The sequence below is a fragment of the Cyprinodon tularosa genome, unplaced genomic scaffold, assembly GCF_016077235.1.
Source record: "Cyprinodon tularosa strain WSP-4 unplaced genomic scaffold, ASM1607723v1 ctg177, whole genome shotgun sequence".
NCBI lineage: Eukaryota > Metazoa > Chordata > Actinopteri > Cyprinodontiformes > Cyprinodontidae > Cyprinodon > Cyprinodon tularosa.
Window position 1 is genome coordinate 967,125 of NW_024038589.1, and position 25,554 is coordinate 992,678.

General features: G+C 37.2%; 1 protein-coding gene across 6 annotated transcripts in view; it reads right to left on the bottom strand.

The window, feature by feature from the left end:
* ano2b (anoctamin 2b) overlaps positions 1–25,554 on the bottom strand; it is a 132,088-nt gene that overhangs the window by 38,169 nt on the left and 68,365 nt on the right. For 3 of the 6 annotated variants that reach the window (XM_038281954.1, XM_038281958.1, XM_038281957.1), the window contains exons 16-21: positions 21,139–21,228; positions 11,119–11,193; positions 10,773–10,974; positions 5,364–5,475; positions 5,196–5,253; positions 5,010–5,110 (exon numbers count right to left, since the gene is read on the bottom strand). In XM_038281954.1, coding sequence (XP_038137882.1) covers positions 5,010–5,110; positions 5,196–5,253; positions 5,364–5,475; positions 10,773–10,974; positions 11,119–11,193; positions 21,139–21,228 — 638 coding nt within the window. The remainder of the gene's footprint in view (positions 1–5,009; positions 5,111–5,195; positions 5,254–5,363; positions 5,476–10,772; positions 10,975–11,118; positions 11,194–21,138; positions 21,229–25,554) is intronic. The other 3 variants (XM_038281959.1, XM_038281955.1, XM_038281960.1) reach the window with 2 other exon arrangements.

Here is a 25,554-nt window from a genome sequence, read left to right on the forward strand (position 1 = left end):
TTTTTTTTATATAAAGCAAGGCATTAATTAATAAAAAAGTTTTAAAAAGTTTATTAATTCTATAAATAAAATTGAATGATAAACTGCACGGCAGCATTCTATACCCAGCAACTGTAGCGTCTAGGCTAGAGCTGTCAGTCTGGTAAAGAATCTGATGGTTATTCAAAATTGTAAAGATTAACTGTTTATGTATTGCAACATAAAACTGACTAAAACCTTTTTGAGTTTTAGATGGCTAAAACCACAAAGAAAAACTATCACACATCGTATTTTCTCTTTTTGAAACAGACTGTTTAAGTATAACTCCACCTATAGCATGGAGCTATGCTAATTATGGTTCAAATTGGGTCACCATATGAGTATTGGTGGCACATGTGTTTGTTTATACAATGCTTGATATCAGATGCAGTGCATCTAATTAAGTTCATCTAAAAAAGGAAAAACATAAATGAAGTGGCATCTTCTCACCAATCTAGCAAAAGTATAAGATTGTTTGCTTGTAATATTACTTTAAGCTTATAATGACTGAGGTGATGCATGTAAAAAGTTTATTCCTTTTCTAGTTTAGATCATATGTTCTTAAGGTGAGATCTCAGAATGACGTGAGCGTGAATCTTCCATAGAAATGAATCCTCTCTGGGAGGACATGCAGGCCCCGACCTAACAACCCTCTGTCACCTTGAGAATACCATTCCCTCATTAGTGCTCTGTGAAAGGAAGCCCTTCCTGAAAGCTGTCCAACCAAGATCCTGAAGCTTTGGTGGAGAGTTTGGATCGATTGTTAAGATGCAGAGAGAAAAATAAATACTTTATCATTTCTGCTATTTGACTAGCAGATATTCAGGGATATATTTCTGTTATTTCTCGATCTACAATTGAATTGGAATTGTGGACTGTTTACTTTTTATCTACATGGTTTCATTGTTATCATCTTTCCCCATCCTTTATGACAATAGTTCTGCCTGCTTGTGAAATATTATTGTTGTCTTGCAAAAACAGAGAAACTCTCCTTCTGTCCCCACTAGGCCCTTTTAAAAAAGGATTCAGGATTATTTATAAAAAACTGACTTTATGTGAGAAATATCTATTTCAAATGTAAATAAAATGCAGTAAAAATCCTGTACGCTGTTTAGTTTTAATATGTTTAAAAAGAATATTGTCACACGTATGACACCATGTCGGTTATGCTGCAATGCATTCTGGGTAAATAACTTAAATTAGGTCCTGTAGCGCTACCTCTATCCAGCGAAATGACGATGCAGAAATCAGAGGCGATGAAGATGAGAATATAAAATAGAGGAAGATGGAAGATCTGGTTGGAAACTATTGCTGTATTTCATGCGATAAATAAGGTGTTGAAAAAAAATGTATCTATTTTCGTCTCATAAAATATGGAGTAAAATTTGTCCCAAAAATTGGGATGAGAAAGAACACAGTTCAAATGCAAGAAATTTGAAGAAAATGTGTTTCAACAATGGATGTTTAAAAAGTTTTTGAAAAAAAGAGATTTTGAAAATAATTAATGTGTTCAACCTATATTTTTTTTACAGTTTTCTTCTTTTTTTAGATCCTATGTGCTCATACTTTTTCAGATCTTATCTTCAACAAATATTCTTTTTAGAATAATTTTTTCTCTTAACATTTATTTTAGCTTTTCACAAATTTTTCAGATTATTATTACCACATTTTTTTTGGATTACATGTTTATTAAATATCTTTTCAGATTAGATTTTTTCCAGATTATTTTCCCCTGGTTATTTCATGTCTTATTTAATTCCGGTCGGAATAGTGTATTCTCCTTGTCTGTGATCAAACCACTGGTGTAAAAGGTGAAAACTGGGAACCTGGATTGGTGAATAATGCATATATTCCACTGAGACTTAAATAACACACTGCTGCATTATTTTAATCACCCCCCAAACAAAATAAATGAAACAAATAATTATGAAATCTGGAAAATAAAACCTGGAAAAACAAATATAGGTGTAACTTTTGCATAAACATTATACATAATTTTTTTTTTAAATTGAATAATTTTTTTAACTTCTGTTTATAAAACATATTTTTCAAGTTTCCTGTATTATAAAGGTGTTTCCTTGCTTTTAAAACAATAATATTGAAGCAAATGTATCTATAATAATCCAGCTGTATCTGGTGAGGATCTGTTTATATTCAAGCATTCTCAGCCAAAACAAACCGTCCCTTTGCTGTAAAACAGTGGCAGCATCATAATGTGAGAAAGCTCTCAATCACTGCCTCAACTACTAGAACATTTTGGATCTTTGGCTTAACTTTCCTAAACGTACAGCCGGTCTGCCATGGGTTAATAAAATCTAAGTGGCTGTGATGATCTCCTGGCTCCTATTAACTAGAAACGACCCTAATCAGTCAACTTTCTGAGTCGATTTCATTTTAAACCAGACATCTTCCTCTACCAGAGCAGCAAACAGCTCCTGGGGAAACCGCCGCCTCCCTGCCAGGTGTGAAAGCTATAAAGCAAATGAATGTGACGCGGTCCACTTGAGGGAAAGTACAAGGTCGCGCTGCGTGGGTCACGGCTCGTTGATCGCACACACTGGAACCTTTGATGAGGCCAATCAAACGGGTCACCGGGGTTAACCTGCGCTCATAGCAAACAGTAACAGCGACGCCTGAGGCTGAGGGATGTTATAAACACAGCGGACCTCTGACCCTTTGGTTCTGCTTGTAAAAACTGAGCTATAATTAGACAAAACAGCGCACAGAGGAAATGTTATCAACAAGAATCTTGCACGGTTTTGTGAGCGACCATGTAGGAGCTGCAGGAATCCACCACCACAAACTGGAAAGCTGCTTTAATGGGAAACAGGCCCAGAAAAGAAAAAAAGTCCTGTTTGCAGATTCTATCAGGTAGTAAGCATCACTCTGAACATTCAGTCCTACATGCTCTGTGTCTGCAGTGATAGAATGCTGGAAAGATGCAGGGGAAGAGCTAGAAGGGGGGCCGGGGGGGCGTGACCGCCCCTATCAGGTGATTTGTGGTTCCAATGTGATCCTAATTCACAAACTAAAAACCAAGAATTATTCCCCTCCAAACCAGAGGGTGGCAGCAGTGAGACCATCAAGTGGAACATCCCAACTTATTTGACCTTTCAGTATTTTAACCACAGACTGAAAAAAAATGTAGTTATTTATTCATATGAATGTACTGAAGTTATAGATGACAAATACGGAACAAAAGCTTTTTTTAAAACAAGAAGATCCAGGATCTTTTCCACGATGAAAGCAACACCAGGAAGATGTGGAAAGGCATTCGGATGATCACAGACTACAACACACCCTCCCCCCCGATAGATGCAGCAAACACTGACTTCCTAAATGAACTGAACAACTTCTCTCCAGCAGTGAAAGCTGTTCCACACCAGGGGGAGGAGACACTAACCCTGGACGTAGCTGAAGTGAGGAAAACTCTGAGTAAAGCCAATTTGAGGAAGGCCCCAGGGCCTGATAACATACCTGGGCGAGTGTATAAGGAGTGTGCAGATCAGCTGGCTGGTGTCCTCACAGACATCGTTAACACCTCGCTGCACCGATACGTAGTGCCAGCATGCTTCAAGCCTGCCTCCATTATTCCAGTCCCAAAGAAGCCTCAGGCCACCTCATTCAATGATTACTGGCCTGTTGCACTGACTCCCATCATGATGAAGTGCTTCGAAAGGTTGGTTAAAGAACACATCGTCTCCAGTCTGCCACCAACATTCAATCCGTTCCAGACGCATCTCTGCTGCTCTCCACCTGAGCCTGGCACACCCTGAGGAGAAGAACAGCCACGTGCGGATGCTGTTCCTGGACTTTAGTTCAGCTTTTAACACCATCATCTCACAGCATCTGATGGGCAAACTGGAACAGCTGGGATTCAACACACCCCTCCGCTATTGGTTGCTAGACTTCCTCACAGACAGACCTCAGTCATTCCGGATCAAACAGAACTCCACTGATGTCATCAGTCTAAGCACAGGCTCCCCTCAGGGCTGCGTCCTGAGCCCCCTGCTGTTCACCCTGATGACACATGTCTGCGTCCCCAGGTTTGCAGACGACAGCACTGTGGTGGGCCTCATCAGTGACGACAATGACCAGGACTACAGAGAGGAGGTGGAGCAGCTGGTGCAGAGATAACAGCCTGATCCTAAACGTGGAGAAGACCAAGGAGATCATCTTGGACTTCAGGAAGAACTGTCCTAACCACGCTCCACTGGTCATCAACAGCTCAGCTGTAGAGGTGGTCAGCAGCAGCAATTTCCTGGGGGTGCAAATCACAGACACCCTCACCTGGAATATAAACACCACCTCACGGGTCAAAAGGGCACAGAAGCGCTTGGACTTCCTGTGGAGGATGAGGAGAGCCCACCTGCCCCCACCCATCCTCACCATCTTCTACAGAAGCACCATAGAGAGCATTCTGACCAGCTGTCTCATTGTGTGGTGTGGAGGCTGCAGTGCCTCAGACTGGAAGAAGGTGAAAACAGCAGAGAGGATCATTGGGGCTCCTCTTCCCTCCATTAAAGACATTTCATCCCAACGCTGCGTGTCCCGAGCATCATCCCTCACACCCCCACCATGGACTGTTCTCCCTGCTGCCCTCTGGGAAGAGGCTTCACAGCATTCAATGCAGGACCAGCAGATTCCATAACAGTTTCTTCCCCACCGCCATTAGACTGCTGAATGTTTTGTAAAATGGGTTATTGTACTTTATTATATTTATTATATTTTATCATAAAAAAAACCGAAAATGTTAGAACTGTAAATTTACTGTCATTTGTTTATATTACTGTTTTTATATATTTTTTTACTATTTTTCAAGGCTGCACTTTAAAAAATGAAATTGTCCAGAGAGCTGTCGTAATTTCTTTTTGTTTCACACTTGTGTAAACAAAATGACAAATAAATCTGTCTAAGTCTAAGTCTGAAATAAAACAAAATACTTCCAGTATCTGTGGTGAAACAAAGTAAAAAGAAAGCGGTCGACTCACGGGATGCCGATCTCAAAGATGTTATTCTGGATCAGCTGCTTCCCCAGCATGATGATGCTGAGCTGGATGCACAGCTCAATGAGGCAGCCTCCTGGAGCACACTAAGGGAAACACAGAGTATCATTTACATCCCTGTCATGGAGGATCACTGTGTGCTTGATCCGTTTAGCCGAAGCAGAAACAAACCTCCTCCATCCGATAATCGTTGAAGACGTACACATAACTTCCAGGTCGACCAGCAAACCTAAAGAGACAAATAAACAGAAGCTATTTAACACATTCTGTTTATTGGCGACACATAGCTTCCACCCGCCATCACCAAACACAGAAACACACAGAGGAGTCATGGCTTACCGCCCTTTGAAGAAAGCCACGTAGAATATGGGAGCGTATGCGTTCATGAACTTCAGTAAGAAGGCCTTCAGGATGAGGCGCTCTTCAAAGGTGGTTTCTGTTTTTGGAATCTCTGAAAAAGAGTTCAGGTAATAAATGATGTAGAGTTTTAAGAACACTTAGAACCCTTCAAATAGCAAAAAAAAAAACAAAGAAGAATAGCAAAAACGTAAGCATGCACAGTGCTGTGAAAAAGTATGGAGTGAATTCTGCTCCAGTATTGTTGCATGAAAAGAGCATATTTTGTAAATGAAAATGTAATAAAGGAATATAATTATTTTTCTTTTTTTTATCTTTTGGAAGTAGCTTTTTGGTTTTCTCAGATTTATTTTGTATTTTTTATGTATTCTACTTTTTTTTATTGTTTTCTGCTTTTTTTGTTCAGAACAAGTTTGATCAGTTTAAACTCAAATGAAAAAAAGGAAAATCTGTAAAAAAAAAAAAAAAAAAAAAAAATTAAGTTGTAAGAATAATATTTGAAAAGAAATTATACAAAAAACGTTGAAAAACAAAATTTACGAAAAAAGGCAAAAACAGAAAAAAGGTAAATGTTTTTGTTTTTTTTATGAAGTTTTGAAAATGTAAATTTCTGGTTCAGTGTTTTGTTTTATTTCCATTTGCAAAACAGGTTCTTTGCTTGCATAAATGGTAGAACGAATGTAACAATATAAAAGGAATTTGTTTCTATAACCAAGTAGATGAAAAAATGTTGTTTCTCTCTTTCAATTATTAATCAAAAAGCTTGTCAAATAGACCAGGCCCACTCTTTCTTCTCTATTCGACCATATTAGTAAGCTTTGAAACACAAATTGTCACTCCATAGAATTTAAGTTCAGACTTTAACTAGTCTCCTCCAGAAGCTTAATACTTAAATTCTAAATACTGTAGAGATTTGGATTGCTTCTGTTGTATAACAACAATCTATTACCTCAGCCTACAGGCTAATGGTCAGACTTTCTCTTTTCAGATTTTCTGGTTGATCTGTGGTTGATTTATCGTGTTGAAGCAACCAAAGAGAAGCAATAGATCATTCCAGGGTGTAACATTCTGCAAAAATTTTCCAGTTTTGTCTTATTGAGCCTCAGGATATTTTGTCAAAAGTCTCAGGGATATTTTTTACCAAATCTCAGATGGACCTTTGTGTTTTTTTGTTTTTTTTCCAACTTAAATCAACAACAATAAAGGTTTTTTTCTAATATAAACATTTAATGTGTTTTGAAAACTATAAAATAAGCATGATGGTTCTTTATTTGCTTCATTAAACTGGATGACCTGCTTCCCTGCTTTCCCTTAGCTCGGTGTCTGATGTCTGCTGGAAGACACGTTGATGCCACTCAACTAAAAACTTGCTTTAATAACATCCTCTGTCGACCTGTGGCCTTATAAATGCTGCTTATTCTGCATCCAAACTCCAAAGAAAAAACTTTGCAGCTACTTTACTCCTATAATGTCGCCCCAGATAGGAATTTTCTACCACTGCCGCGCCTCAAACTAAACACACAATATTGTTTGTTCACTTCTCTTAAAAATGCGACATCCAGCATCACCTTTTTATTTTCTTCGCCATCCCATGATTAACACCTGTCCATATATCCATGTCATGCTGAGTAAATATGGTGCGTTTACTGACCCTGATTGGAGCTCATAATCGTGCATCACTGACTAAGCTTTAATTTATTAACATAGAACTCGATGGGAGGCAGAAAAACATGATGGTCGGGTACAGATATGGTTTTGCAAATCTTTTCTTTTGAAGGGGGAGTGTGGGACTAGTGGTCAGAGAAGTGCTTGTGCTCTTAGAAGGTTCTAAGTATCTGGTTCGATCCCCACAATCTACACTCTGAGGCCCTGAGCAAAACCTTTAACTCTTTACAGGGCAAGTTACAGTTATTGATCAATTGCATAACCGTTACAAATGGAGTCTCCTCGTCACTCAGTGAGATCTAGAAGAACAATATCTATATCCAGCCATTCAGCAAAGATACTGCTACATGCTGTACATCTCATGTTGGCATTTGACCAATTAGATGAGCCCTTGAATGATATATTACCTACTGTAGATTCATTTGAAAAAAGTTAAGTGAAGAAGAAAAGGTAAATAGCTAATTGAAAAGTTAAAACGTAAAGTTAAAAAGTTAATAAGCCTAGTTAAATTATATTTAGGTTCATAAACAAAAAAAATTAAGTGCCAGTATCAGCATTAATGCCTCTAAGGTTATGTTGTACATATTCAGGAAAGTTGGTGTTTCCTGTTACTACAGTCACATTCAATTTTGCCATCAAAATATCCATATTTTTTTAATGTTACAAAGGTACTAAGGTCTTGTCCTCGATTCCAATAACATTACTGGCTTGAAATTTTGATTTTCAAAATATTTCACTGAGGGCCCTATAAAGGGCGACTAACCCCCACACTGCTTCTCAGTGCCGCACAATCGCAGCCCACTGTTCCACAAGGAGATGGGTTAAATGCAGATGTAGATTTCTCCATTGTGGGATCAATAAATTTTTATTAATATTATGAAACTCGTAATTTTGCCAAACAACAACAAGTTAAAATCGCAAATTTCTGAATAGGAATGACCAATTTATGAAAAAGAATTACAATTTTACAAGCATCAATGACTAATTTATGGGTATTAATCACAAATTTATGAACATGAATCACAAATCAATGAGTAGGCATTAAAAATATAAGAATAGGAATCAGAAATTATTAGTGCAATTTAACAGCTATGTGTGCAGATCACAGTTTTATGAATAGAAAAAACAAATTTACAAGAAAGAATCTGACTTTTTTGCATAAATAACAAATTTACGAATATTAATCACATATTTATGAGTGCAGTAACAAATCTATGACTCCAAATCATAGATGAACAGATAAGAATTAGGGATTTGTACTTGTAGATTTTGGATTTGTATCTTTAAATTTGTGAATTTGTGAAAAACACTTTTATGGTGGCAAAGTTGTAACTTTCTCATTTGTATTCATAACTTCTGAACTTGTATTATCACAGATGAAGATCTGATGTCACATCAAAGAAAAAATAAAAACTCTAAATTTGATGACTAACTTTCGTTCACAAATTGGGACATATATATATATATATATATATATATATATATATATATATATATATATATATATATATATATATATATATATATATATATATATATATATAAACATATGTTTATATTAATAGTTATATTACCCCATATTCCCCACCCCTAGAATTTTTGTCCTAAAATAAGTGCTTTTTTTAAATTGAGGAAGTAAATGAGACACTTCCACTGCCAATGGAACAAGACAATTTACATTTAAAATTTAAAAAAGGCAATTGCATTATCTTATTTCAAGTGCATATTTTCTAATATTCTTATTCTAAGAGTAAAATGTTTTTTCCATTGGCAGACCATCTTATTTACCTGTTCATATTAAAGGTAAAATATACCTAATTTAATAAAAATTTCTTTTTTTTTTGATCATATTTGCATTTTAAACATTTCCAGACAGAAACATCCCAATAATTGTGTCCTTTTGCTATTTAGCTCCTTTAGATCAGGACATGATAAGTTAAATATTGAAGAATTCTGTCCTGCTTCGTGTTGTCAGACAGGTTCCATTTAAGTGATTAGTTGATTCTACATGTAAAGCAGTATCAGTCAAGGTTGCAGCTGGAGAAACAAACCCAAAATAGGATTCATTTCAAATGATTTGTGTGAAAAATAACTGAATAAAGGAGGCAAATACTCTTTCCCAACACAAGTTGGAACTAGTTTAAAGTAGTGCTATTTTCTTTTAGTTTTAACCTCTCTCTGAGTTCTCCCTCATTTTTAAGGGCTCTGGAGTCTAGATTCAAATGCTGTAGAAACCTCTGGGGATGTCTGATGAGGCAGCTGGAGCATGAAAACATCAAAGTTTTATCAGACTCTCCAAGAAGAGAAGAAACATGATGTTAGAAAAATGTTTATAACAAGGTTTTAAGTGTGTGTGTTAATATATATTTTTTTTACCAGTCCTTGTGTTGTACTGGCCACTCTGCTAGTTTTATATCCACAATGCACGCTCTCTTGCTTTTATTTTAATAAAAAAAAAGTTTAGCAGCCAATTACACTCTATGGTGTTTCAGGTTATTAGTCTCTGCAGGTGAGTTAACTAGGAGAAATGCTGCAATCAGTAGTCAATAAAAAGATCTAATCACAGCCACAATTGGAATAAGTAGTTTGTGTTTATATTTATTTTGCCTTCATACCTCATCTGAGCCAGTTGTCTCAGCTGATCTGTCATATCACGACTCTCTAAAATACCTAAATCAGCTGATTCGGATCATTTTCTGTAAAAGTGCTAACAGAGATGGCGGATCTGGAGTCAACAAGTCATCTCTATGTCGTGTATTTGATCTGCCAAGCCACTAGGCCAGGTGAGTCCGATCTGCACAGGTTAAACCAGATTGGACTCAACTGGGTTAGTGGCTGGACAGATCAAATACACAACATAGTGACAACTTCTTGACTCTCTCTGAGTCCTAACTATATGTCCCATAATGGATTATAAGTTGATATAGATCTACACAGAGAGATAATTGCTGAGAAGGCTACGATCATTCAACATCTGCAGGAAACTGGCTAGTCGGGATTAAACTGGACTCTGTTTCGATGGTGGCAGAAAGAAGGACTATGGACAAACTACTGAGCATTACGAATGACGTCAGTCACCCTCTGCACACCGTTCTCAAGGACAAGAGCCCGTTCAGCAACAGGCTGCTTTTTCAGACCATCAGACTGAAAAACTCTTTTGTCCCATACGCCATCAGACTGCAAAACTACTCTCTGTGAAGGAGGTGTAACAGGAGGACAGAGGATGATAGGGACCAATAAAAGTAGCATGAATACTACCTCACACTGTATTATGTAATTTTTGTAGTGTTGTGCCGATGCCATTTTGTGGCCCGATACCTGCCTGTACAGCATTGGCCGATACTGATACCATCTGTTTCAAATTGATGTGTGTGTGTATATGAAGAACTGCATACTAGTTGGATGTAAAATAATTGCCATCATGCTTTGTCAAGCTGCTGCCTACCTTTGTGAAGTAGGAAAAAGACTAATACAAAGTTAATCCAGTAGAACTTTTTATTGCCTACCTGGAATGGTTGACAATAGTTGAATAAACTTTTGGTTCTCAAAATGTTATCGGTGCCCTATTTGTTGGTACTTAGCGATACCGATACCACCATTTTAGTGCTGGATCGGCCGATACTGGTATCGGTAAAACAGTCATTTTTGTGTATTTCTTTTTTTGTGTATTTAGGTTTTAGGTTCTTTGGAACCACAAGACAAAACATCCAGCTGGCATTTCCGTACCTAGCTCAGTTAGCCACAGTGCCACAGCGCCATAGATTTCATCCAGGATCAGGATGACCACGAGGTTGATGATGACGGCGGTAGCCGTAACCGTCACCCGAACGTTGGACTTTATTTCAGGGTCCGGACTCATCGCCATCAAGGCTGAGACCGTGATCCGGTAGACGATTACACCAAAAACGGCTGAAAACGTCAGTCCAAACTAGCACCAAGGAAAAGATATGGGGAAGATGTTAAAAAATAACTTGTACACATTGGTTCTAAAGACATTATCTAAAAATGTGTTCATTACCTTATAAGCTGAGAAAAAAACGACAGTAGAAACTAAGAACAAGTCTTTACTTACCATGAAAAGAATAGAGGAAATATTCATAAAGTATCCAGGAAGGCGGTCTTTCCAGGTCAACTTCTCAATGACTGTCTGAATGAGGACAAAAGGAAAACAGAAGACAGAAAACAATAAGACGAAGTTCTGAATCAACAAAGCAGTGGCCATTGTTGTTTAATTTAATTGGAAGATTTAGATTTCGGGCGAAAAGAAAGAAGTCCCTAAAAGAAATCAGCATTAAAGAAAAGCAGAAAAATTTACCCTTTTCACATTTATTAATTTGCTTTATGGCTGGTAAGTATTCCTCCATCCATAAATCTGCAGTTTGCTTATTAGAATAAGATCTGCACTCATGAAGGCACAGATGCAAAAAATACCCGCTGCTCTTCTTATGTTACACCCGGAATGAAGATGAACTTAGCACATGCTAACAGGTTTGCACACATTTTATTACATGCAAAGCCTTATAAGATCTGCCAGTGTTGGGAAAGTTCTCTTTCTACGTGAACTAGTTCAAAGTTCAGTTCACACATTTTAAAATGAACTAGTTCAGTTCATAGTTCATAATTCAAAACCAAAAAATGAACTAGTTCATAGTTCTTTTTTTTTTTTCATATATTGCTCAATTACACCATAGCCTACTGTAGAACCACAGACAGCAATTATTTTATCAGTTGTAACTCTGAAACTGTGCGTCAGATTTCATCTTCATATCCAGTTTTGAATCCTTATCCAACCAGGGTTTACATTAGCATTGAGGGGACAGCATTTCCCCATTGTTGCTTTAACGCTTTGTTGCTGTCCATTCACTTCACACTAGTAGCGGCTGCAGCTTTCACCCCTACAGTATATTCTCAAAAACATCAGGAAAAATGTGCTGCTTGAATGGTCTTTTTTATGAGTAATTATTAAAAGAAAAATAGGAAAGTAGTCTTTAAGGTGCAAATGTTTTTTTTTATTTTAATAATTTTTTCCATTTGAAATTCCATTTCAATACATACTAAAAAGGAATCCTGGAAAATTATACCAGGCAGGTTTAATAAACAAGTTACATGGATAGTAAAACCCTCAAGAACAGGGGTCTTCTATGTTTTCCAGACCAAGGACCCCCAAACTGATGGCGAGATGGAGCGGGGACCCCCTAACTCTATATATTGTATGAAATTGTGTCCTATAGTCACTCTATTACAGATGGAGTAATGTAAAGAAATTAATTTCTCCCTGGGATTATTAAAGTTTTTCTGATTCTGATTCCTGGTTGCTGTGAAGGAAACGGTGCCCAGCTTGAAAGAGCTCCTGTGTGTCGCTGAATGTGAGCATTGATGACTGAAAGACATCTTCTGCCTCCATTTATCTGTTTACTACAGTGTGTTGATTTCATGTTAATGAGTATTTAAAGACATTTCAATTAGTGGGGGGAAAAAATGCAGGGGGAATATAAAAATATCAACTAACCATGCAGACCCTCATGCAGTACCTCCGTAGACCCCCTAGGGGTCGCGGATCCCCTGTTGAAGACCTCCGCTCAAGAAGATTTTACTAACACAAACTGAGGGACCAGGCTGAGGTAGGAATTTAAGGTTACTGAAGTGCGGATTTTTTTACTGAAAGCCGGCGGGCAAACTTGTTGCCATCATCCTCACCGACCACCTGGTCATAAATCTGTTTTAAGTCGCCTCCATGCTGCTGTTGCTTCCACGCTGCATTTTGTTTTGATGACGCACGCGGCTGTAGGCTACGACGCTGGTAGCTGCTGTTGCCAGATTGGGTGTTTTTCCCGCTACATATTAAGGCCCGTTTACGGTGTGATTTAGCCGGGGTTTCGCCTGGAGGGCTTTATAGAAATCTGGCAACCTATTGAACGGAGTTGAACTGTGAGAGCGTGCCGTTCACAGACACCAGAATGAACGAGTTCACAATAACGTTCATCAGGCAATAATGCAGTACGTTCAGTTCACGTTCGCCCAAAATATGAACGAGTTCATGAACTTTCGTTCAATGAACGCGTTCAGGCACAACACTGAGATCTGCTCTTAAGATGTGTGGTTTTAATCTGACAGAAATTTATTTGTTCCTCTTTTGATGACAGAACTACATTCCATAGATAATCTCCTAACTAGAGCCATGCATAAAAGTATAACTGTGTCAGTGACATGTAAGTAAAAGGCAGTCTCCAAAACTGCACATTCTTCAACACAGATTTGCCTTATTTACTCATATTTGGGTGGAAATTGGTCTAATTTATGAAAATATTCTCTAAAAAATATATTTTTTATGAAACTAAAGTCAACTCATGTGCTCTGATTTAAATCAGCGGAGATTTCAGAAAATTTGTCATTAAAAAAGGCAAGAGCAGCAAGGGAGGTGCTGATAACTCGCAATGCAACATCACCATCTAGTGATCATAAAGGCACATTACAACAAGCAATCAGATAAAATTGGATACTCAGAAAAAATTCAATCATTATTATCTATTTATATGAGAACTGATAACAGGGATAAATAAATGTATATTTTTAAACTGCTATAGTTTTAGAGGTTAGTTTGAAATAAACTAAAGTTGCACAGAAAGGTAGAAAATTCAGCTTTGAACTTTTAGATTTTTGTTTCACTTTAAGTCACATCATACAGTAGTAAAGCAAGGTGGGTTTGGATGGAGTTCTAGTGTGAATGTGAATGAGTGTGTGGTGGGGACAGCCATCAGCGGGGGAGGTATTAAATTAGGTCAGGTGTTATATTTGGCTTGTCGAGTCCACTGAGGGAAAGCCTGACAAAGCTCCTGTGACAGAGACCCGGTGATAATTTCCCCTCTCTTTTGTCCAACCTTCTCTTACACTTCCTTTCAAACCACACATAACATCAAAATGAACATTTAGTTTATCATTGGAGCAGCTAATTAAGGGCTTCATTTCATGCTCTACACAACAGAAATATTTATAGTTCCAATGGCATCAAAGGAAATGATAACTGCTCTCTGCTGCAGGAAATTAAGTAAAATATGAATAAACTGTGGATAAATCTCTTTATCTTCCATTCAGACATCAGAGATTTAAAAAAAATAAATAAAACTGCTCTTAAAAGTAAACAGAATGTGGTGTATATCCTATTCAATATCTTCGATTTATTTTCTACATTCAGTCTTCTTTAGTTAACCTCAGTTTTTATAGAATCTTATATTGATGAAACACACTGTACGTGTCCCTTTAGGGTTATATTAGTATGTGTAAAATTGCTATTTTTACTTAAAAGTATAGTGGAGGATGTTCTTTTTCCAGTAGGATCATCTAAATAAGTGGTCCTCCTAACTGTCAATCATTCTGGTGGTATGTTTATGTAAGGCTGTCCTTACATAAACATGCCACCATTTCCACATACCAATGGTGTCTGACATAGTGAAAAAATTGCAAATCTTCTTTTGGAAAGTAAACTTGTATTAGCGATGCAAACAGCAACTTTTAAACAGAGCGTGCACGAGGAGAAATCGGCTCGTGCACACTCTCACATGCGTTTAATAGGAGTTCCCTTTCAGTAGTGGGTACAGGGTTGTGCATGTGCATTTTTTTTATATGGGCTGTGCATGTGCATTTTTTAAATAATTTTTGCAATTTTTCAAAAATGTGCAAAAATCCTTCACTATACCTTTAGAAACAAAGTTTGCAAAAAAAGGGTGGGAAGAGAATCACGCTTCTTCTTTGTTTGTTTTCTGTTTCAATTTGAGTTTGCAAAAAGAAAATACATTGTTGTGTTTTCTGTTTTTCCATTTTTAAAACCTAAATGTATTATTTATATTTGATTAAAAATTTAATAAAAAAAAAAGGCTGCACTTTTAAAAAGATGAAATTATCCAGTGAGCTGTTTCCAAATAAAATTTCTTTTTGTTTTACAAAATGACAAATAAAATCTGTCTAAAGTCTAAATAATCATTATATCAAATAATATAATCAAATAATGGTTGTTATTAATTTGTTGCATAGAGATGTTGTTGTTGCAGGTTACAATTTGTCAAAAATACTCACTTTAGTAGAGGTTTTTGTTTTTAAGTAAAGAAAAAAGATGCACAAAGGTTTAGGAAAAATTGGTTAAATTAACAAAAAATTTTTTAAGGGTTATATTGTAATCGCAAAAATAGCTAGGAGTGTCCATTTTAGCTGCTACAGGAGGCAAAACTGATCAGTTTTGTGCAGACCATCACTTTTTTTTTATTTCAGCTGTTAAGACAAGAGAAATTCCTCAGACTCTGCTAATGGTTGCATTCAAACACTATGCTGAATTAATTACAGAACCTTTTCAGAGTGTAAAAACCCCACTGTGAAGTAAGCGTCGTCATGGAGACATACAACACTGTTCTCTCAGGGTCTTACAAAGACTCAAGTTGCAATAATGTTGACAGCCCTCCATTAAGCTTTTACTCTGAAGTCTACATACCAAAGTGAAGACAGGAAATGCTGAGTCGTTGCCGTGGTGACGACAGCGGGAAATCAGAAAAGGCCCTGATTTTGTTCTGGTTTGATATGGATTTCTAACCATGTTAAATCATCTTAATAAAAATGTAAACAATGAACTGTTCCCAATATTGGTGCTGATAGGAAACTTAAGGCTCTGGGCGCTCAGACCAAAATTTCAGGTCCTGCGAGAAGGTATAGCAAAATATCAAGCATGTCTTTTCATTTACACAATAAAATATGAAAAATGCAGACATATTTGGGGGGGATTTTTCTAATTTTCTAACACAATTAAAGATAAATAAATAACGAGCTGTTTATGTTTTTCATTTTTTTTTAAAAAGCCGAGAGCGGTCGTGTCCCTTCGATACTTTTTCACGCTAGTTTTCTAGAGAAAACGAGTTGATTTTCTCATTAGCTAAAGATAACGAAAGCTGCTTTCTCGTCATAACAGGATGATTGGTGTGTGTTAAAATTGATTACATCCTTCAATACCACAACAACCGGAGAGGAGTTCTAACTACAAGTCATTCTGTAATTCTGCAAATAATCCTGTGTTTAACTTTTAGGTAACGAGACGATTTTGTCGGTTTGATGATTTCCTTCCACTTCTGATTCATAAGCTATTAGACCTATGTCTCCAGCGCCTTAGCGCCAGGTGTTTTCTGAACATCCCCACCTGTAACAGGTAGAAGATGCATTAACCTCCAAAATGAGTCCAGATTAAAGATTTTCATTAAAAAACATTGCAAACATGCAATCCAATCATCCTCCACGATCTGACAAGGAGTGAAAAGAATCTAAAAAACTGATTAAATACACTGAGAAATAATAATAATTAAATTAACTGATAAAAATGTTGCTAACGTCCATGCAGATGGAAGCTTGCAACAGAATTAGCTGTATAAGAGCCTAGCTAACAGTTCTCCTATTAACTAAATCATCTACATGAGCTTGGAATCTGCACAGCTCCTCCAGAGGTACCTTCTTGGCTTCGTCTCTGATTATGTCTTTCTTCACTAGGCTTGTCACTTTAGGTGAAAACAGCGCCTTGGTACGCCTGCAGCTGCACCTTTCCCTTTGATATTTTAGGATGTTTGTTAAAGCTTGTTCCAAAAACCTGCTGTACTGTTTTATAACCAGTAGTGTAGTTAAAAAAAAAAAGGAAAGAAGGGTAATGGTGGATTATTTTTTTTTTTTTTTGGAAGCATACATAGCCTATTTAATATAGTCTGCTAACCTAAAGCACTATGCATGGTATGTTAAGGTACGCCGGTCATTGACTTTGACCAAGGGTCCTTACAGTAGAACTGCAGTCAGTCCTGGACCGGCATGGCTGTCACTGCCCCTACAGAGTTAGGTACTAATTTTTCCACTGGGATCAGCTTCATAGTCATGGTAGGTCACTTATTTGATTTTATTTATTTAGATCAGGCTACTTCTGAGTTCACAGCCCACCAAATGTTGAACTGGAAATATTAAATAAAATATTTTTGCCAATATTGTTAATATATAGTAGAAATTTTACACATTCATTAACAAAATATCACAGAGGATGGTATGTGTGATGATCATTTAAGAAGATGGATACTATCCATCAGCTCAAGTACTGTTTATAACCCAGATTAGTTTAAATTAAAAGTATAGAATTAGAGCTAAAATCATATTTGAAGTGAATATTTCACTGAGCAGAGAGGGAAACAAAAGAAAACTGCTCCATTTCATGCTCTTGCTGCATCACTCAGTAGAAATGATACATAGTTCCCAGTATAGGACACTGAATATAACAATTTGTTATATTTGTACAGAGTGATGAGAATATTCACTGATTATCCAAAGTCTTCCAGTAACGGCTGCAGTTTTCTTTGAATTTTGAAAACTAATTTAGTTGGAACCCACAGCACCTTTTTTTGTGTCTCAGGTAATAAAGCCAAAGGCTGCTAAGTGTGCATGAGAGGTATAGTTGTGTGTCGCCATAGTGACGGTCACTAATCTTACCCCTGGCTTCCTGCCCAGCATGCATCACTCCCACTTAGGCGCTCTCCCTCTGTTTTTCTTCCTACCTTCCTACTTCTCCCAGCCTCTCAGTTTCTTTCGCTTTGTGTCTCTCTTTGTCTTTTATATTGCTGTTTTATTTTTTTTTAAACAGCCTTGCTTTTCTAATTTCTTTCCACAAAATAATGTTGATTGGAAAGCTATAATTAGAAATACTGCCCTACTGCTAAAGTAATAGGTTGAATTAAAAAAAAAACAGCTTAAAAGCATGTTGGAAAACTTTTAACTGCTATTTGCTGTATTACTGTAATGATGTATGTGAACAATCAGGTTCCCCTGGTTTCCGCCCTCACTATAGCACAAGAAGCTACCCTCGTAAAAACATTAAAATTACCTCTTAATTGTGCCAAAGCACATGGTTAGGAAAAGGGTTTTCAGGAAAATGTTTTTCCTCTTTTTTTTGTGATTTTTGATCATTTCATTTATTGTTTTGTGAAGCAAGCTAATAGGAATCTAATTCTGACAATGCCATATGGTACCCATGCTGACATGTTTCGAGCTGTTGTGTAGAAAGCTGAAATATAATGTTAACGTTTATGTGTTTCTCAATTACATTTTATGAGATGCAGACACAGCATCTACAATTATAGACTTTTCCCACTAGTGCCTAACATTCTTGCCGGCTCCAGGGCAGCGTGCTTACAACACCATGCTAGAGGAGGAATTAGAAAACACCGTCGTTTACAACTTTTTTAAAGCCTATTGGTGAAATTCAAGAGTGACTGTAATTTCTGTCCAAGAGATTTTCACAATCTGTTAATCACAGTGATATTTATGGGCTAAATCATAATCATCATGGTCTCTCGAATGTTTATATTAGCAAACTCTCAACAGTAGGAGCTGTCACTCATCCACCATGTTTTTTCTGCATGTTCCTGTCCGAGTAGTTACGAACTTTCCACGGTATGCAAATTCTGTTCACGTGGAAGCAGCGCTGGCAGGTGTGGAAACTAAAATGATCATGAACCTTCGTGTGTCGTAATTCCACAAAGTATATGACCCAGATTTGCGACTGTGATAGCTGTGGATAATTAAGCTTTTTCACAAGCCAGAACTCCTTAAGCTTCACTGTGGAGCCAGGGTTTTTCTTGCACCAACAGTCTCTTCTTCCTTGCTGTGTTAGGATTCCAGTTTGTGTGGGGTTTTTTTTGTGTTTTCCTCTCTCCACCACCAGCCGTGCCCTGTCCTCGTTGGACCTCCCTACACACCTGCGGCTCGTTAGGTCATTACCAGAGGAGTATTTGAGCAGTGGGCTGTCACCACCTCGATGCCAGAGTGTTTGCCAGTATTGGGTACTCTAGCCAAACTGAGATTAGCAGAGTCTAACCTTAGCATTGTTTCCCTGAGTCTGAACTTTTTTTTTTGTCTTTGACCTTCGGCAGGAAGACTTCCTGTGTTACGGGATAAGCCTGGACCTTCTACCCCTGGAAGGATTTACTGAGTCTCACTGAGCAAGGGGAAAACCTCCACATGATCCGTTCAAGTCCACTCCTGGAAAACCAAGTGACAGCCCGCTCCTTTACTCCTCTGGGTCCAACGTATGTCTGCCTGTCCGCTCTCTAACGGGTTCCCTCTTCTCTGGATTAAATCCAAGGATAAACCAAGAGCCCCCCAAAAGTGAGTGCCTCTCCAGCATTATTCAAGCCTCAGTCTATTCTCCCACTGTCCCTGAATTGATCACTGTGATCTCCCCTTCAGAGTTTCCGGTTCCGGTTCAGCAGTCCGTTAAGTTCCAGCATTGTTTCCCCACTGAGTTTCAGTCTCCATCAGTGTTTGCTAACCTACAATAAACCTGTTAAACTTTTACTCTTGGTCTCTGAGTGATTCTCTGCATGTGGGTCAGATCTTTAAAGCCCATCATGAAATGCTGCTTTTTGTTCTTATGCTACTGTGGCATTGTTCTTCTCCTGTACCACTAGCAACGGTGTATTTTGTAAGCAATAAAGTGCTGTTGTCAAAGTTAAACTTTGAACACTGCGAACACGCAAGCTCGCAAAGAGGTGTACTGTGCTTCCACTTCGCTCGGCGAAATGATAAACCATGCTGCTCAAGCTGTCACTAGCCGATCCGTCCCGGAAGCATGATCCGTACCATCGGCTCATATGTGCAACCAGATAAACATCCGGGTAACACAGGAAATTAATGCTAATAATTACATGAATTATATGTACAGGTGTGTATTAGTAGAATGCTAATACACACCTTTAAAAATTTTTGATGCTTTTTCTAATTTTCTCTGTTTATTAAATTGCTTTTGTGACGTCATCATCGGACATGGCCAGAGCAGTCCGGCAAAATATGATTAAACCATGTTTATCTTTATTTTAGTTGTTTGTTTCTTTAGTTTCCGCACTATATGCCATAATGAAAACACAAAAAAGAAACATAAACCTCAAAAAGACTAGATTTATGTTTAAATCCAAAGCCAAAAAAGTTAACTCCTGGAAGTAGCGTAGGATCCCATTTCCTGTACAGATCGGGCAGAGAGTGATAAAACAGGATTTTAAGGCATTTATTTTCTCGGAAAACACATTATTAACCTTTAACACATTATAGTTAAGTACTCTTACTATTTTTGGGGAGATAAAAACACAATTTAGGTCTTTTTAACAAATTCTCAGAACCATTTATCTGATCCACCTGCTTCAGTGTCTACTTAACCAGCCTTCAACCAGTCATCAGTACCAGATTATTCAAACCTTTGGTGAGAGTTCTCTGGCATTCCTGTGTTTTCTGATTGCCTGATTCTGACCTGTTCTGCCGCTGAGCCTTCCTGTTCCCGTTCTGATCTGTTTGCCTGACCTGTCTTCAGACTCCTACTGGATTCTGCCTGTTTACCGAACCTGGAACTGTTTCCTGACACTGTCCTGAATTTCCCATCGGTACTTCTTCGGATCTCTGATCTCCTGGCCCGGACTACTGAGCACGTCCTTGATACCAGCTTTGGCTTTGCCCCCTTGATTATCCTGCCTTCCATCGTCTGCTTGGATCTGGTCTACTGCCTGTCCTCCAATCTCCAAGACATCAGCGTTGGCAGCGTCTTGTTGGTAGCCTACCCAGCCTGATCCTCTGGGCTCGGACTGAACTATAAGACCAGGGCTCTAACCAGTTGTCTCCTTCTGCAGAGGTTTCTGCCTTAGACGCCGACTCTGTTCTCCCAGATTCCGTAATGAAAAAATGTTTTATTAAATCTATCTCTCTTTCCGCCTCGAATACTGGGTCCTTTTATTCGGAGCCTGACAAAAAATAAGAACTCTTAATTTCAGTAAAACATCTGGCCTTGCAGCTGAAGAGTCAGCCAAAAAGAAAAACACAAAGAAACAGATACCTGAGAAGATGAAACTTCTGCAGCCAGAGGATGGGACAGGAAGAGAAGAACAGATAGACAGCAGCCTGCTGGAAAGAAGAAGGAGTGAAAGGGAAAAAGGAGAGAGGACCAGAGAGGCGAAAAACAGAAGAAGAAAAGTAAAAGGGAACAGAAAGGGGAGAAGTGGAGAAGAGGGAAAAGAAGGACAGCAAGCTGAGGAGAGGAGGGGGTTACCGGTACCGGTACTCCTGCAGCCATGGCAGACAGCAGTTTTTGTCTCCATCTGTCCTTCCCTGTCACTGTCCCGTCCTCCTGCTTTTCTGGCTACGAGACAGAGGGACGTGTCAAAAACAAACACAACATGCAAATACACTGTAAACACCACTTCAAAGCAGCCAATAGGAGGACTGCTTAGATGTAAAGCATCCACTAACCATCCTGCTCACTGGGCATGGTTTGGAGGATGAATATGGCGCTTTATCTATAGAGTGAATTTTGTTAGTGTGTGTTAGTCGCCATGAAAGAACATGTTTTTTAAATGAATAAAAAATAAAAAACACATTTTGTAATTCGAAAACTTGAAAAAAAAATGAAACTTGGAAAAATGTCATGATCAAAACAGGTATTGGAAGTAAATTGTAAATAAAATCAGTTTTTTTTAGAATTTTTTCTTTTTATTAAATGTTAATTTAATTTTTCAGCTTTTTTCCTTTGGGTTTATTATTATTTTTTTTATGTTCTGTTTTTTCAGATAGAGTTTTACAAACTTCTTTTTGCGGATCACATTCTGTTCACTTGAAGCCAATATTTGCTCTTTATATTCATGCTAAAATAAAAATGCTAAAAGTTGCTAACATCCATTAGGACCAATGGAAATGCGTCCAAGTGGAAGAGATCTGTAAAACGCAATTTGAAAAGAATAAAATTAATAAAACTGTAATAAAAAATGAGAAATAAAAAAAAATTAATATATTTAAAATATGAAAAAAAAAATCAATAAATTAAGAAAACAAAGTTACTTATAAAAACCTTTTTTGTGTTAAAATATTTTTCAAAGTTTCTTTTCTGGATTGTATTTTTTTTTTTTTTTTATGTTTTTTGCAATAATAATGGAACAAACTTCACCCAATACAGGTCCAGCTGAGAGGCCAATAGATGACAAATACTTTACCATATTGTAAAAGAAGCAGGTATTAAACCAAAACAAGATAGTCTAGACTCTTCTGGGTTTATGCTGCTGTGTTTTATTTCTTTCTCAGACTCACTGTGATGGTTGCTGCCAGCCATCTGTCGCTGCTGTGAGTGTGAGTCAAACCACAGGGCCCAGCATAACTGATGCCGTGATTATACTACTAAACCTGTCATTAGAGTATCATGCTAATATTGGCAAAACAAACTGGAGACCATCTGGATATTCAGGAAGGATCCGAATCCTCAGTTGGAGCTCATGTTGAGCAAAGTGAAAATGTAACACTTTCAGTGCTTTTCAAAGGTATTGAAAATCATTACACCTTTTCAGAATTTACCAGGTTACAACTACAACCATATGTACTTTTTAGCCACCAGGAGGCGCTGGACCTCTACCATCCAGGTTAAGCGCCCCCTAAAGGCCACTGATAGCACTGCTCTGAATGAACCAGTCTACCTCAGCGCTTTGGGATCTGATAGCAGGCAACTTTGGTAGTTTATCAACTAATCAAGTTACATGTGAAGACAAAGAAACATTTCCTCGTAGCAACTACTTTTAGCTTAGTTAGTTATCGTGTTCAATGGTGGATAGTCATTATTTATCCAGATGAATCATAAAAGCATTGTTTTCACCGAGCGTCTGTCCTGAATAGTCTTTAGTACGACTAAGTATTATTATGGCCAGGTTGGAGATTTTTTTTATTTTTTTTATTTTGAGAATAAAGTCGTAACAATACGAGAAAAAAAGTTTTAGTGAAGTAAGTGCTTCTTGTGAGAGTTGTCATAAAATATAACTCGTAATTTTAGGACTTTATTCCGTTATATTACGACTTTATTCTTGTAATTTTATGACTTTGTTCTCATAATTTTACGACTTTATTCTCTTAATATTACAACTTTATTCTCGTAATTTTACGACTTTATTCTTGTAATGTTACGACTTTATTCAACTAATTTTATGACTATTCTCGTTTTGACTTTTTTCTCGTAATATTACAACTTTATTCTCGTAATATTACAACTTTATTCTCATAATTTCTCCAGCTTTATTCTCTCAATTTTATGACTTTATTCTCGTAATAAAGTCGACTCCAAAGGCTGTCAGTTTGACGGTTCTGAGATTTTGAAGTGAAAGAGCTTTATTTACATTAATCTTATGTTGGTCATATTAAGTGCTTTTTTCTTTTTCTATATTTCCTTCCTTTTCACTTTATTTTTTAAAAATCAAATAAAAAACATAAAAATAAATATGGTTAATTTTACCTCAATCTCCCACAGCCTTCATTGTGACGGCTCTATTCGTGACATTCTAAATTCGTCCCGCGGATGATTGACGTTCGGTATGGTTGCCAAGCAACCAACATTCTATCAAGATATCTCTGGAACTCTTAGGCTAATACGGAGAAATCTAACAGCGAAACAGGCTGAAAAAACACTTCTAAAATACTGATGACACATGCGCTCCAGAGAGCCACAAGTACCAATCATTCTGCAGAAGTAGAGCAAACTTTGGCGCGGTAAAGAAAACAGTGCCAGGTGTGTCAGCTCTGCTCAAAAAAATGCCTTTATGATGTTTCTGATACATACGAAAAGGTGATGTGCAGGAAATGTGTGGGAGGAATCTATCAATTTCTGTAAATACAATTATAATTTAAAACTTTGAACCTGCGTAGTAAACAAGTCTTATTCATTTTACAGATGTATTTTTAATACAAATTTATTCTATAAAAAACAATATCATATAATGCCGCCTTTGAGGTCCATATATCCACAATGGGTTTATATGACACACTAGTCAATGACATCATCACTACTCTTGCATTCCATTGGGAAAAATGTCACCTGTAAAATTGGCTGTCAGTGGGATTTCTAGTAGTATCAGAATTCTGGAAATCCTAGTGTTAAAACTATTGGTGGCCATGGATTCATTTGTTTAATCTAGATTAATCTCACTGTAATCTTGGAATTAATTTAGATTAATCTAGATTTAAATGGCTCATTTGAATGTTGCCAAAGGGCATCATGAATCTGTGTCAGAATTGCTTAAATAATCCCTTGCAGGAAATTGTTTATTTGCAGTGCAAAAATTTACAGAAGAGAGAAAAATAAGATTGTAAATACAAGTAAGATATAGGCAAGGAGCTCATGTCATGTTTCCAAACTTCTTGACAAAGCTTTGATAACTGGTGATGAAAATAAATCATATTCAATAGATATATTTGTGTCTAATAAGTGTTTATTCAGATAAACAGGAATACTGTAGGCCTACGTAATAGGCAATGATGAACTGTTTACAGTCAGTCAGCCAAAGCTCTATTTTTCCTTTTTCCACCAGTCACTCAGGCAGTCATTGTAATGTCCTGTGAGGCTGGAGTAGCAGCAAGGGCTGCTGGGTAATATCAAGATGGGGAAAACATCACCATTTTATCCTAGTTTTGTGTTAAACAGGGTTGTAATGTCTGTAGTCTGTTCATGCTAAGCTAACATTAGGTTCTGGAGGTTGCAGCTGTAAGTGTTAACATTGGCACCATCGGAGAAATGTTTCATTAGTTTGTTATAAGGGAACAATCATACCCTAGATTAAGTGTTGCATAAATAAATAGGATCGCTGCTGGAGCTTGATTACATTGTGAGTAACTTGCTGGCAAACAGGCTGCAATATCAAAGAAAAAATCATTATTAGTATATAAACTCAACTCCCAATCTGACTTTGAGAATAGATGATAGAATTGATAGAGGCATTTCACCAGTTTGACTAATTGCTTCAACGATCCCCACAGTTCCTGAAGCTTCATGTGAACATGTCACCACCTACTGGTGGAAAGCAGAACTACAGTTAATAATATAGTCTGATTTTTTGCAATTGTTTTTCTTGTTTTCTTCCCATATAAGTTCCTTTGAAATTGTTAATGATTGGTCTGTATAATAAAATCTTTTGTATTGTTAATGTGTAACATGTCTTAGAATGGAAAATCACTGTTTTTCTGCCATTTTAGTGAAATAAGCTCAAACAGACAGTAAAAGCATTTGTGCAAATGGGCATCGATGAACAAAATGAAAGGTTTTAGTTTTTTTATTCAATATAATAGTTTTTCCAGAGTTTTGGGTTTTAATCGGGTTGGAAATTATGTGTTCAACCAATCTTTTCGTCAAACCAACCAATGAAACTTTGGCAGTGTTTTTACCCAATCTATATTTGTACTAGGGCAAACCACTACAAATAAGTCACATTAGCTAAAAAAAAAAGCATTATCACAACTTTTAAAAGTCTGATGTAAAGTCTGATGTGGTTCTTGAACCATCAATTTTGATCATTACATTGTTTAATCTAATCAAACTAGTTTAACCAACTAGATTGGTTGTTTTTCCAACCAATCTATTCTTAGAATCTATCCAAACTCTTTCCAACTGACAGCAGCTTTCCTACAAACTCCCACATCTTGACTGAATGCTGATGCTTTA